Raw genomic sequence first — 14,510 nt, 5'->3', positions numbered from 1 at the left:
TGTCTCGTTTTTTATTATCTGTGTAGATTTGGATGCACAACGTGTGCTGCTGTGTATTTGACGTGTTATTTATTTATTTATTTATTTATGTATTTACACTACCAGTCAACAGTAAGATTTTTAGTTTTTTAAAAAGTCTCTTCTGCTCATCAAGCCTGCATTTATTTGATCCAAAATACAACAAAAGCAGTAAAATTCTGAAATATTTTTACTATTCAAAATAACTGATTTCTATTTGAATATATTTTAAAATGTAATTTATTTCTGTGATTTCAAAGCTGAATTTTTAGCATCATTACTCCAGTCACATGATCCTTCAGAAATCATTCTAATATTATGATTTGCTGCTCGAAAAAACATTTATCATTATTATTATTTTGAAAACAGCCAAGTAGATGTTTTTCAGGTTTCTTTGATAAATAGAAAAACATTTAAAACAGCATTTATCTGAAATAGAATTGTCTTTATCATCACTTTTGACCAATTTAAAGCATCCTTGGTAAATAAAAGTATTAATTTCTATAATTTTGTAGGCCAGACACAAATAGAGAATTTATTTAAACAATATAATGGTGGTCAGTGTTGGGGGTAACGCATTACAAATAACGCAAGTCACGTAATAACATTACTTTTTCCAAGTAACTAGTAAAGCAACGCATTACTTTTTAATTGACAAGAAAATATCCAAGATACTTTTTTCAAATAAGTAACGCCAGTTACTTTCCCCCCATTTATTGATTAAAAGCTCTCCTTTCCCCATGTTGAGAGAAATTGGGAGTAAGATGTTTGTTCTAGACTAAATGTGAACATGCATTAATTTATCTCACTCACAGATTCAGTATTCCTCAAAATGAATAAAAACAGTGAAATTCAGCTCAGAATATGACGCAAACCTGCAATAATTAAATATGTTAAATAATACAAATATCCTTTATGCATTTAATACCATTTTATAAACCGATGTCTTTGCTGCTGACCTTTGATGATCCAATTCAACCATACTAACAAGCAAAAATTACTCAAGATAATCTAACATTTGTTTTCCTTTTTTATTGCTGAAGAGTTGATATTTTTGCTTCTTCGGTCTACTGTACAGACGAGAATTTACTTTTCTCAAAGCCTGAGGCTTGTGATGTGAAAACGCTTTTACATTTGCCAAAAATAGAACTTTTTATATTAAAAACAAACAAGCAAGCCCTGCCCAGATTTGAAAAGTAACTCAAAAGTAACGTAAAGTTCCATAAAAAGTAACTAAGTAACGTAATTAGTTACTTTTTTTAGGGAGTAGCTCAATATTGTAATGCATTGCTTTTAAAACTAACTTTCCCCAACACTGATGGTGGTAGATAAGAGTTTTGAATGTGATGCAGTTCGGCTCTCATTCAGCGCCCTCTGAAGGAAGACCGGTGTCCTGCAGTGATGATGCGGAACGTTTGCAGCAGCCGCTTGTTTCCCGTTCGGAGCGTATTGTGTGTAGCACACATCTTCTCCTCATGTGTTTACTTTCATGGATCAGACTCATCTAAACTGATAAACTATGGAAAACATTACCGATGGAAAATGGGAGAGGTTGCCCGTGAAATTACATGAGAGCATATTACAGACTCTTAAAGAGCTGAAATTTACATATATGACTCCTGTTCAGGTATTAACATTCAGACTAAATGTACTCGCATGTTTCTAATCATATTATTTACGTTATATTAACTACTTTTCTCGATTTTAGTCTGCCTGCATCCCTCTTTTTATGAGTAATAAAGATGTGGCTGCTGAAGCGGTGAGTATTTGAATATTTGAATATTTGAATATTTTTATCGTAATGTGACAGCTGTTTGAGAATATATTTTATATGTAAATGCTAATTGTTTTAATGTTTTGAAAAAAGAGGTTAATATTAATATTTTGCAATTTAAAACAGCTGTTTTTAATGTGAGTACATTTTAAATGATAATTTATTTTTCTGATACAAAGCTGAATTTTCAGCATCATTACTCCAGTGTCACGTGATCCTTCAGAAATCATACTAATATGCTGATTTGGAGCTCAAGAAACATGTATGGTTATTGTCAACGTTGCAGACAGTTTTTGCTGCTTCATATTTGTCAAAAACCATAATACACTACCATTCAAAATGGTTCAAATAAAGAACTTAATACTTTTATTCAGTAAGGAGGCATTAAATTTATCAAAATTTACTGTAAAAACATTTATAATGTTGCAAAAAATAGATTTCAAATAAATGCTGTTGATTAAATATGCTGTTCATCACAAAAATGTATCACGGTTTCCACAAAAATATTAAGCTGCAGGTTTCAACATTGATATTAATAATTGTGCACCAAATCAGGATATTAAAATATTGTTTCTGCAGTAATGAGGTCCTAAAAATGCTTAAAATATATTAAAATAGTAAACTGTTATTTTAAATTGTATTTTTTTTCCAAACTTTTTACTTAAAGGGGTCATCGGATGCCCATTTTCCACAAGTTGATATGATTCTCAGGGTCTTAATGAAAAGTCTATAATATACTTTGGTTACAAATTCTCAATGGTTGTGTAAAAAAACACCCTTTTTACCTTGCCAAAATCAGCTCTGCAAAAACCTTCTCATTCTGGTCGTGGCTGCTTTAAATGCAAATGAGCTCTGCTCGCCCCGCCCCTCTCTTCTCTCTGTGGAGAGACAAGCCTGTTTACTTTAGCTGCATTTAGCTGCGTTTAGCCACTAAACTTCCTAACTAGCACATTATTAGGAAAGGCGATCGCAAAGATTCATGAAAAAACGCTTATACTCACTTCTGCTGTAAGTGAAGCTGGATCATGAACGATTAGCGCGAACATACAGCGATATATGTAGATCGGGAGGCGCATTCCCTTCACAAACAAATGTAATCTACTGCATCTTCAGCGGCTCAGATGTCGGGAGTAATGACATAGTAATGACACATATTAATGTTCAAACAACATGTAAAAGTGAACTTAGCATCCGATGACCCCTTTAATTTTTGATCAAATTAATTGGTGAGCATGAGAGATTTCTTTCAAAAAATGAAAATATTTTAATTATTCCAAACTTTTAGAAGTGTGTATCATAATATTTACTGTCATTTCAGGTGACTGGCAGTGGAAAAACCCTGGCATTTGTGATTCCTGCATTAGAAATTCTCCTAAAGCGAGAAGAGAAGTTAAAAAAGATGCAGGTCTGTATTAGGATCATAATAGGACATTTATTTTACACTGTCTTCTTATATCTGCATTGCATCAGTGTAATTCATCTCAGTTTCTACTATAATGTGTTGTCAGGTTGGTGCATTGATCATAACACCCACCCGTGAGCTGGCACTGCAGATCAGCGAGGTGATGGAACGATTTCTGCAAGGATTTCCCCAGTTTAGGTGAGATTAAAACATCTAGGCCTGGTTTCACAGACAGGGCTTAGACTAAGCCAGGATCAAGCCATAGTTTAACTGAGACATTTAAGTAATTTTTATAAACATGCCTGAGAAAAAACATTACTGCCGTGCATCTTGAGACAAAACAAAGGCACTGATATATTTTACAAACAGTTTCTTTCAGTTTAAATAGCTCAGAATTACATTTTAGTCTGGGACTAACTGGGGGCTACTCTACTGTCTGATGGTTTTGGCTTGTAAATCTTATAAAATGTGTGTCTGTTTTTAGACAGATTCTTTTAATTGGTGGAAGCAACCCTATTGAGGATGTAGAGAAGTTTAAAACTCAGGGGTGAGTATATGGACTGCTCTTTTCTAAAACCAAACCTGGAATAATATAAGCAAAAACAATGTTATGTGCACTTCGTAGAGCCAATATCATAATTGCGACCCCTGGGCGATTGGAGGACATGTTCAGGAGGAAGGCCGATGGGCTTGATTTGGCCACTGCTGTGAAATCTCTAGATGTTCTTGTCCTGGACGAGGCAGACAGATTGCTGGATATGGGCTTCGAAGCCAGGTAATGATCTCAAATCATCAGCCTCTCAAAAACCTGTCAGAAAACATCTAAGGTACCACACTTTCTGTTGAGTCACTTTTGTTGTAATAGACATAGTAAAATATAGTGCTTTAAAGGAATAATTCGCCCAAAAATAAAAATTGGCATAAAATCTAGTCACCTGTAGGCTATCCAAGATGTAGGTGAATTTGTTTCTTCATCATAGTTGGAGAAATGAAGCATTACATCACTTGCTCACCAATGGAGTGAGAGTCCAAACAGCTGATAAAAATGTTCGATTAACATTAACATTAACAAATTCGATCAATTAACACCCTGAAAAGTAAAAAGCTGTGTGTTTGTAAGAAACAAATCCATCATTAAGAGGTTTTTGATATTAAACTGTTGCTTCTTGCCACAATATGAGTCTATAATCCATAATAACACTTCTCCAGTATAAAAAAAGGCCATCTCCTGTCCACATATTTGTTTAGAGCTGTTTTGGACTCTTTCCACTGATCTGAGTATTTCTCTCCTAATTCAGATGAGATGACTTTTTCGCTGGAGAAAGCGTGTTTTGGCTGAAGGCAATTGTTTAAGATGAAAAATGTCTTAGTGATGGATTTGTTTCTTACAAACTGCAGCTTTTGGCTTCTTAAGATGTTAATTGATGGACTGGAGTGGTGTGGATTACCTGTGGTTTATTGTGATGTTTTTGTCACAATCATTCTGACGGCACCCATTCACTACAGAGGACTGGCAGGATCAAGAGTGTAACTCCAGAATTAACGACAGAGACAGCCGCCCGTGGCTAAAAAGAACTATTCTTCTTAAATATTTAATAACTTTTAAACCACTAATGCAATCTGAATGCTTTAAAAAGATTCTCCACTTTTTTTAACCGTACATTTGTCTCATTTGGATGTTCAGAGGCTCCGTAGTGAACGTGATTACGTCATCACGTTTTGATTGCGTTGATTCGTCAGAAGAAACCAATGCATTTCGTTCCTCTGAGCCAAACATGAACAATTGTTGCTGTTTAGTCCCACCCCCTTGCCCAGATTGATTCAAACTGTCATGTATTCAACCAATAAACATAGGTTTTGGACTTTTGAACCACCAATTAGCATGTTTTTTTGGAAATTTGAACAAACTCAAAGTGAAAGTAAAATGCGTTGTGCATGCATTAAAACAAACACAAAATGACACATTTGCATGACGGCACGCTCTGAAAAAACACAGAAAAACACGACAGAGCACTTTGACATAAAACAAACCAAAAACAAGGATGAAACAGCGGTACATATCGGATGAAACACTGGAATTTTTGTTTTCACGTGGCTATGCGCTGTCCCGGATTTTTTCTGTTGCACTCTGTATATTTTGTGTGTAGTTTGTGAATCATTTGCACTGTTTGTATATTTGTTACACAAGACCATTTGTGCAGTTGTTTTCACTACATGCTGCACTGTTTGTGTTTGTTGTTCTCTGATTGAAAATTATATTTATCTGAAAAAATAAACTATTTTTTACTTTATTTATTTACTTTACTTCCTAAACATTTGTGAACACATCTATGTTGTCAGTAAACTAAATAGACCTGTTTTTCCACTGAAAAATATGCCTATAACAATATTGTAATAAATAGCTATTACTTGCTTGGGGAATGTTATATGTAGACAAAATTTTATTTGGAAGTGTAAAACACTCAAATACAACTTTCTAAAGGAAAAAATCCAAGCTTCAGAAGTTTCTGTTTGAGTACACAGTAAAAAACCTCCAACTGTTGCTTGCGATTTTCTTAAAATGTTGGAAATTCATTCACTGTTAGAGAATGAGCTAGACTGAAACTTCAAGTACTCTTGTTTACAATGATATATAGCACTTGATGCTGACTGCTAGAACAGGTCTGGAAAAGTGCAGGCGTGTCAGGTGCCCCGAAAATGTTTTAGGTCTTTAAGGGTTAAGTATCTAATGCAGCTTTTTTCTTTGCTTCCACAGTTTAAACACTATTCTGGGGTATTTACCCAAGCAGCGACGCACAGGGCTTTTTTCCGCCACACAGACGCAAGAGTTGGAGAAGTTGGTGAGGGCCGGTCTACGCAACCCTGTGAGAATCACAGTGAAGGAGAAAGGTGTGGCGGCCTCCAGCGTACAGAAAACACCAGCTAGACTCAGCAACTATTACACAGTGAGTCATCTAGAGCCAACTGCAGTCAGTACGGACTCTACTGCACATGCATGCCTTGTCATGGGGCGTTTCAGAAATGATAACTGCTCTGTTAATTATGACATGAAATTAGTATTGATTGTGCTTTCACCTTTAATTTACATTCCTTTCTCTTTATGAACAAGTTGGGTTGGTATATAAGCTTGTCTGAACTAATTCCCAGTTTTTTCAGGAGTAATTTATCTGAAGATTTTCTTCTTTATGTGCAGATATGTCGGGCGGAGGAGAAGTTCAACACTTTGGTGGCGTTTCTTAGGCAGCACAAACATGAGAAGCAGCTTGTGTTCTTCAGGTTTGTTAGACTGATTTTGCCACATGCAAAATGTTTTAAATGTCACTTTAGGCCAGTTAATGCATCCTTACTGAATAAAAGTATTTTTATTTTTTATTTTTTTTAAAAGACTAACTTACCCTATGCTTTTGAATGCCAACTTCAACAAAAAAACATTTTTAAAATAATGATAATAATGAGAAATGTTTCTTGAGCAGCAAATTAGCATATTAGAATGAGTTCTGAAGGATCATGTGACATTGAAGAATGGAGTAATGATGCTGAAAATTCAGATTTGATCACAGGAATGAATTACATTTTAACACATATTCACATCGAAAAGAGTTATTTTAAATTGTAATAATATTTCGCAATTTTACAGATTTTCTGTATTTTTGGTTAAATAAATGCAGCCTTGATGAGCAGAAAAGTCTTATTTCAAAGACATTAAATTCTTACCGATCTTAAACGTAATCTTTGGACTAAATTTTTAGTCCAATGTTTTTATATACACTACTTTTTAATGTGTTTAAAGAAGTATGTTCTGCTCACCAAGCCTGCTGTTATTTGATCCAAAGTACAGCAAAAACATGAAATATTTATAATATTTTTACTCTTTAAAAACTATTTTCTATTTTAATATATTTTAAATTTTAATTTATTCCGGTGATTTCATAACTGAATTTTTAGCATGATTACTCCGGTCACTTGATCCTTCAGAAATCATTCTAATATTCTGATTTGCTGCTCAAAAAACATTTGTTGTTGTTGTTGTTATTATTATTATTATTAGTAGTAGTAGTATTATTATTTTGAAAACAGATGAGTAGAAAGTTTCTTTGATGAAAGAAAGTTCAGAGGAACAACATTTATCTGAAATAGAAATCTTTTGTAACATTATAAATGTTTTTATCATCACTTTTGATCAAAGCATCCTTGCTAAATAAAAGTATTAATTTCTAAAATTACTTTCCAAAAAAAAAAAATAATAATAATAATAATAATTATACTATACTGACTCCAAGCTCTAAAGGATCATGTGACTGGAGTAATGATGCTAAAAATTCATCTTTGATCACAAAAATAAATTACTTTTTAAAAAATATTCAAATAGAAAACAGCAATTGTAAACCGTTTTTACTGTATCAGATGCTCAAATAAATATGTTTTTACTCTATCTAATAAAATTAGCCTTGATGACCAGAAGAGACTTCTTACAAAAACACAAAAAAATCTTAATTATTCCAAACTTTTGGTCAGCATTGTAAATCTTTTTACACACTCTGTAGTGTAAATAATATTGTTCAACCATATTATTCTCTGTATCTACAGCACCTGTGCCTGTGTGGAGTACTTCGGTAAAGCTCTGGAAGTCTTGATCAAGAATGTCAGCATCCACTGCATCCACGGGAAAATGAAACATAAACGAAACAAGATCTTCGCAGATTTCCGGGCGCTGAAGAGGTAATGTAGTGTGGTGCCTTTCTAGCTATTTACAAAAAGTACATTAAAGATCAGTCATAAGAATAAATGCATTATGCATGTGTACAGTGGGATTCTCGTGTGCACAGACGTCATGGCCAGAGGCATCGACATACCGGAAGTGAACTGGGTGCTTCAATATGACCCACCAAGCAGTGCAAGGTAACCAGGACATGCATGAACACACTTGAGTTTAAAAGTATGTTCTTTTGAGTCTATACTACATTCACAAAGGCTTGGAATAGTTCATTATATGATTTATTTTATGCTTTGCTTAGTGCTTATATAGTCAGCTGACTAAGTCTAAGTGTCTAAGTCCTTCATCTCTGCAGTGTTCGTACAAGGTGCTTAAAGTACTTGAAGTACTTGAATTTGACTTTTTGAAATGTAATGACTGGAAAACCCTTGAAAATAGCAATATTCCTGAAGAGATACTTGAAAAGTCCTTGAAAGTGCTGGAATTTTATTTTACAATCTCTGTACGAATCCTGTCTTTGTTAATATTACTCATACTGTATGCATAAAACAAATTCCTAACATTAAGTATTAAACTTAAGCATATTTATTTATTAATTGGTTTGTTTAGATAAGGACAGTACAAAAAAGATAATTCCAGCCAAAAAGCTGATAAAATTTGCATTGAGAGTATAGTGTATGTTATGTAGATTACTAATATAATACACACACACACCAAAAAAAAAAAACACTAAATACCTGTTTTAAGGTTACTCCTATTTGCAACATGTAGATAGAAAGATAGAACAGATAGAAAATAAAGTTAAAAACTATTTATTAAATAGGCATAGAGCTCTGGTTTATTTTAAACTTGCGCTTAACCATAATTATAAAACACTTTATGTAATGTGCTGCTTTTATTTTAATTAGTAATATATATAACCTTATTCTAAGTTAACACTTTCTTTTAATCAGTGCATTTCAAAGCATTGTTGTTATTGTTTACTAAATCTATAACAAATCATGTTCAGTAATTTAAATAAAGCTGAAATAAATAAAAATATAAATATTAGATGAAAAACTGAAATAAAAAAATGTAAAGTTATTTAGAAATACTAATGAAAAAAAAAACTAAAATGAGAGGCACATAACAAAATGACTAAAATTACATAATATTACATAATATATAAAAATTTAAATACAACAATTATAGATACATAATACTGAAATAACCCCGTTTAAAGGTGATACACCATTTGCATAATTTTATGCATACATTGCTAATTTTTGTCATCAAATTTAATACTTCTTCCATTAGTTCCTTTGTGCATCGGTGTGGACGAACTGCACGTATCGGAAACCAGGGCAATGCACTCGTCTTTCTTCTGCCAATGGAAGAGACGTATGTAAATTTCTTGTCCATTAATCAAAAGGTAAGTCAGAGGGAAACTTTATTTCATATAGAAGCGATCAGACTGTTTAGCATTTATAAAATGGGGTGCAAAATTAGCATTTAAACCTAGAAAAATACATTTACGTGCATGTGTTTGTCAGATGCTTTGCAGTCAATGCATTCCCAGGGAATTGCTTAATTTTTTTACACCAGACATTTGTGCCAATTCTTACTTGTTTGTATAAAGTGCCTAATATTATTGGATTCTCAATTTTTTTTTTTGCATATGTTTGAGTTTAAGGTTGTAAAATAGTGTTTGTGCTTATTTTTCCCCCCAAGTGTCCTCTTCAGTCGTATCCTCCAGTGAAAGACGTGGTAGACATTCTGCCTAAACTGAAGGCGATGGCTTTAGGTGACAGAGCGATGTTTGAGAAGGGCATGAGAGCCTTTGTGTCATATGTGCAGGCGTACGCCAAACATGAGTGTAGTCTGATATTTCGTATTAAAGGTGAGTGACGTTGCTTTAAACTTTACACAAGATGCATAACCAAGATAATTCACCTGATAAAATTGATTAATACCTTGTACAGACCTGGATTTTGCCACTCTGGCCCGTGGCTTTGCTCTCCTCCGTTTGCCCAAAATGCCTGAACTGAGAGGAAAGACCTTCCCGGATTTCCAACAGGAAGCCGTCGACACAGACACCATCAGGTTTAAAGATAAAAACAGAGAAAAACAGAGACAAAAAAAGACTGGCGGAGCTGAAAGAGAAAGAGCCGCTGATGAGGAAGAACTTCATCAAGAACAAAGCCTGGTCCAAGCAGAAAAACAAGAAGGATAAAAAGAAAAAGAAGAGTGCCAAAAGAAAACTGGATGAGGTATGTTACCCTTCTTGTCTTAAAGAAACAGTTCACCCACAAAAATTTAAATGTACTAAATATGTACTCACCCTAAGGCCATCCAAGATGTAAATGAGTTTGTTTATTCATCAGATTTGAAGAAATGTAGCATTACATCACTTGCTCACCAATGGAGTGAATGGGTGCCGTCAGAATGAGAGTCCAAACAGCTGATAAAAACATCACAATAATCCACACCACTCCAGTCCATCCCTTAACATCTTGAGAACAAAAGCTGTGTGTTTGTAAAAAACGAATCCATCATAAGACGTTTTATCTTCAAACCATCTGGCCAAAATACAAATCTATAATCCATAAAACACTTCCTCCAGTTAAAAAGTCCATCACCCTTCATATCAAAATCCACTGACGTATTAGTTTAGAGCTGTTTTAGCTTGTAAACAGTACAGCATATTTATCTCTTGATTTAAACAAGATTACTTTTTTACTGTACAAATCAATATTATGGATAGAGGACTTGTTAAAAACGCCTTAATAAAGGATTTGTTTTATTTCAAACATGCAGTTCTTTGCTTCACAAGACGTTAATTGATGGACTGGAGTGGTGTGGATTACTTGTGGATTATTGTGATGTTTTTATCAGCTGTTTGAACTCTCATTCTGACGGCACCCATTCACTGCAGAGGATGGTGTCCAAGTGATGTAATGCTACATTTCTCCAAATCTGTTCCTATGAAGAAACAGCTTCTACATCTCAGATGGCTGGAGGATGAGTATGTTTTCAGCAAATTGTCATGTTTGGGTGAACTATTCCTTTAAAAAGTAAAAAATCCCAGTTTGTTTCTTTTTACTAAATATAAAAAGTCCTTGTATAACAATAGAAAACCTTGTAGCTCTAAATTAACCAAATGAGCTATTCTGTAAAGTCTCAATGCTATATTTGTGTGGTCACAGGAATCAGATGTTGACGACGAAGACTTAAACGAGCTTTTAAATGACACGCGTCTGCTGAAGAAGCTCAAGAAAGGAAAGATCAGTGAAGAGGACTTTGACAAGCACATGAGTTCTGCGGGCCGCTCACATCCCAAACAAGCAGAAGCGGACAGTTCTGATGGAGACGGAGAGTGAGCTGTCATTTCTGTGACCTTATGCATCTAAATTGACTGTCATTTGGTTTAAATATGCAAATATGCTGTATCAGCAGTGTTATTTTCATTCTGGTTGTCTGTGTACTGTACAAGGAGGATGCATTCATTACAAATGTGTTTTTGTATTAACTATCAACCATATACATCAATGTCCACAAATAATAAAATAAAGATTTCTATTGGAAATTTAAGTGTTTTCAAGGCAAAGGTCTCTCTTCAAAGTATATCATCTATATCTATGCATATATGATCTATATCAGGGGTGCCCAACCCTGTTTGTGGAGATCTACCTTCCTGCAAAGTTTAGTTCCAACCCTGATCAAACACACCTGTCTGTAATTATCAAGTGCTCCTTCAGATCCTAATTACACTGACCAAAATTATAAATGCATACAAGCACGTTGTTTTTGCCCCCATTTTTCATGAGCTGAACTCAAAGATCTAAGACTTTTTCTATGTACACAAAAGGCCTATTTCTCTCAAATATTGTTCACAAATCTGTCTATATCTGTGTTAGGGACTTCTCCATTGCCAAGATAATCCATCCACCTCACAGGTGTGGCATATCAAGATGCTGATTAGACAGCATGATTGTTGCACAGGTGTGTCTTAGGCTGGCCACAATAAAAGGCCACTCTAAAATGTGCAGTTTTACTGTATTGGGGGGGTCCGAAAGCCAGTCAGTATCTGGTGTGACCACCATTTGCCTCACGCAGTGCAACACATCTCCTTTGCATAGAGTTGATCAGGTTGTTGATTGTGGCCTGTGGAATGTTGGTCCACTCCTCTTCAGTGGCTGTGCAAAGTTGCTGGATATTGGCAGGAACTGGAACACGCTGTCATATATGCCGATACAGAGCATCCCAAACAAGCTCAATGGGTGACGTGTCCGGTGAGTATGCTGGCCATGCAGAAACTGGGATGTTTTCAGCTTCCAGGAATTGTGTACAGATCCTGTGCAACATGAGGTGATGGTTGTGGATGAACGGCACAACAATGGACCTCAGGATCTCGTCACAGTATCTCTGTGCATTCAAAATGGCATCAATAAAATGCATCTGTGTTTGTTGTCCATAACATACACCTGCCCATCTCATAACCCCACTGCCACCACGAGCCACTCGATCCAAAACGTTGACATCAGCAAACCGCTCACCCACACAATGCCATACACGCTGTCTGCCATCTGCCCTGTACAGTGAAAACTGGGATTCATCTGTGAACAGAACACCTCTCCAAAGTGCCAGACGCCATCGAATGTGAGCGTTTGCCCACTTAAGTCGGTAATGATGACAAACAGCAGTCAGGTCGAGACCCCGATGAGGACGATGAGCATGCAGATGAGCTTCCCTGAGACGGTTTTTGACAATTTGTGCAGAAATTCTTTGGTTATGCAAACCGATTGTTGCAGCAGCTGTCCAGGGGCTGGTCTCAGATGACATTCCTGCAGTCAGCATGCCAATTGCATGCTCCCTCAAAACTTGAGACATCTGTGGTATTGTGCTGTGTGATAAAACTGCACATTTTAGAGTGGTCTTTTTTTGTGGCCAATACCTGTGCAATAATCATGCTGTCTAATCAGCATCTTGATATGCCACACCTGTGAGGTAGATGGATTATCTCGGCAAAGGTGAAGTGCTCACTGTACATAGTTTTTCCATAAACATTTCCACAGACCCTGTAGCACTCCCTTTCGGCCCCAAATTAAAATACAGTTATATTTATTTTATTGTAACCTAATTTTATTTTTTATTTTTTTAATACTTTATTTAATCCGTTTATATTTTTATTTATTCTGTTGTAATCTAATAGTATTTTTATTTTTAAATAAAATATTTGTTTGTTTGCTTATTGTTTTTTTTTTTATTTTTATTTTTTGTTTAATTTGTTACTATTATTTATTTATTTTTTATTTTATTTTATTTTTTAACTGTTTTTCCATGGACATTTTAACAGACCCTGCAGACCCTCCCTTTCGGCCTCAAATTAAATTAAACTTTTTATTTATTTTATTGTAATCTAATTTAATTTTTTTATTAACATGTTTTTTTTTATTAAAAATATTATTATTATTATTTTACTCAATATTACTTTATTTTATTGTAACCTAATTTTTTTTATAAAATGTTTTTTATTTTAAATATATTTAATCAGTTGATAATTTATTCTGTTGTAATCTAATTGTATTTATTTTTAAATAAAATATTTGTTTGTTTGCTTATTGTTTCTTATTTATTTTTAATTAGTTTTTTATTTATTTATTTATTTATTTATTTTTACACAGTTTTTCCATAAACATTTCCACAGACCCTGTAGCACTCCCTTTTGGCCCCAAATTAAAATACAATTTTATTTATTTTATTGTAACCTAATTTTATTTTTTTTATAAAATGTTTTTTTTTTAAATAAAAATATTATTATTTTAATCAATTTTTATTTATTTTATTGTAACCTAATTTTTTTATAAAATGTTTTTATTTTAAATATTTTATTTAATCAGTTGATATTTTTATTTATTCTGTTGTAATCTAATTGTATTTATTTTTAAATAAAATATTTGTTTGTTTGCTTAATGTTTGTTATTTATTTTCATTTTATTTGTTATTATTTATTTATTTATTTATTTATTTTTACACAGTTTTTCCATAAACATTTCCACAGACCCCTGTAGCGCTCCCTTTCGGCCCCAAATTAAAATACAGTTATATTTATTTTATTGTAACCTAATTTTATTTTTTTAGTGAAATGTTGTTGTTTTTTTAAATAAAAAAAGTATATATTTTACTCAATTTTTATATATTTATTGTAACCTATTTTTTTTATAAAATGTTTTTATTTTAAATATTTCATTTAATCAGTTTTTAATCATATTTTTATTTATTCTGTTGTAATCTAATTGTATTTATTTTTAAACAAATATTTGTTTGTTTGCTTATTGTTTGTTATTTATTTTCACTTAATTTGTTATTATTTATTTATTTATTTTTTACACAGTTTTTCCATAAACATTTCCACAGACCCTGTAGCACTCCCCATTGGGGTTCCGGACCCCAGTTTGAAAACCCCTGCTTAAACAATACCATAATACTTTTTACACTTTTTTGCTAGAGCAAAAACGTACATCTTAAAACTCGGCCGTACCGCTTCACTTCTTTTTTGTGAAAAAGCACAGATGTGTCTTTTACAGTGACACTGACTGACACACATGACTCCATGCTCCCGT

General features: G+C 33.6%; 1 protein-coding gene across 1 annotated transcript; it reads left to right on the top strand.

The window, feature by feature from the left end:
* The first annotated feature begins 1,481 nt into the window (after positions 1-1,481).
* ddx55 (DEAD (Asp-Glu-Ala-Asp) box polypeptide 55) lies at positions 1,482-11,478 on the top strand. Its single transcript, XM_051120267.1, is given in 15 exon segments — positions 1,482-1,645; positions 1,727-1,777; positions 3,111-3,197; positions 3,301-3,392; positions 3,679-3,741; positions 3,820-3,969; positions 5,950-6,139; positions 6,388-6,470; positions 7,782-7,913; positions 8,001-8,093; positions 9,205-9,319; positions 9,619-9,787; positions 9,870-10,024; positions 10,026-10,157; positions 11,094-11,478. Coding segments are annotated over 15 exon segments (1,794 nt in total). The 5' UTR covers positions 1,482-1,537; the 3' UTR covers positions 11,268-11,478.
* Positions 11,479-14,510: the final 3,032 nt, after the last annotated feature.

Source organism: Labeo rohita, chromosome 10 (assembly GCF_022985175.1).
Source record: "Labeo rohita strain BAU-BD-2019 chromosome 10, IGBB_LRoh.1.0, whole genome shotgun sequence".
NCBI lineage: Eukaryota > Metazoa > Chordata > Actinopteri > Cypriniformes > Cyprinidae > Labeo > Labeo rohita.
Note: the sequence above shows the minus strand (reverse complement) of the source record. Positions and strands in the feature narration are given on the sequence as shown.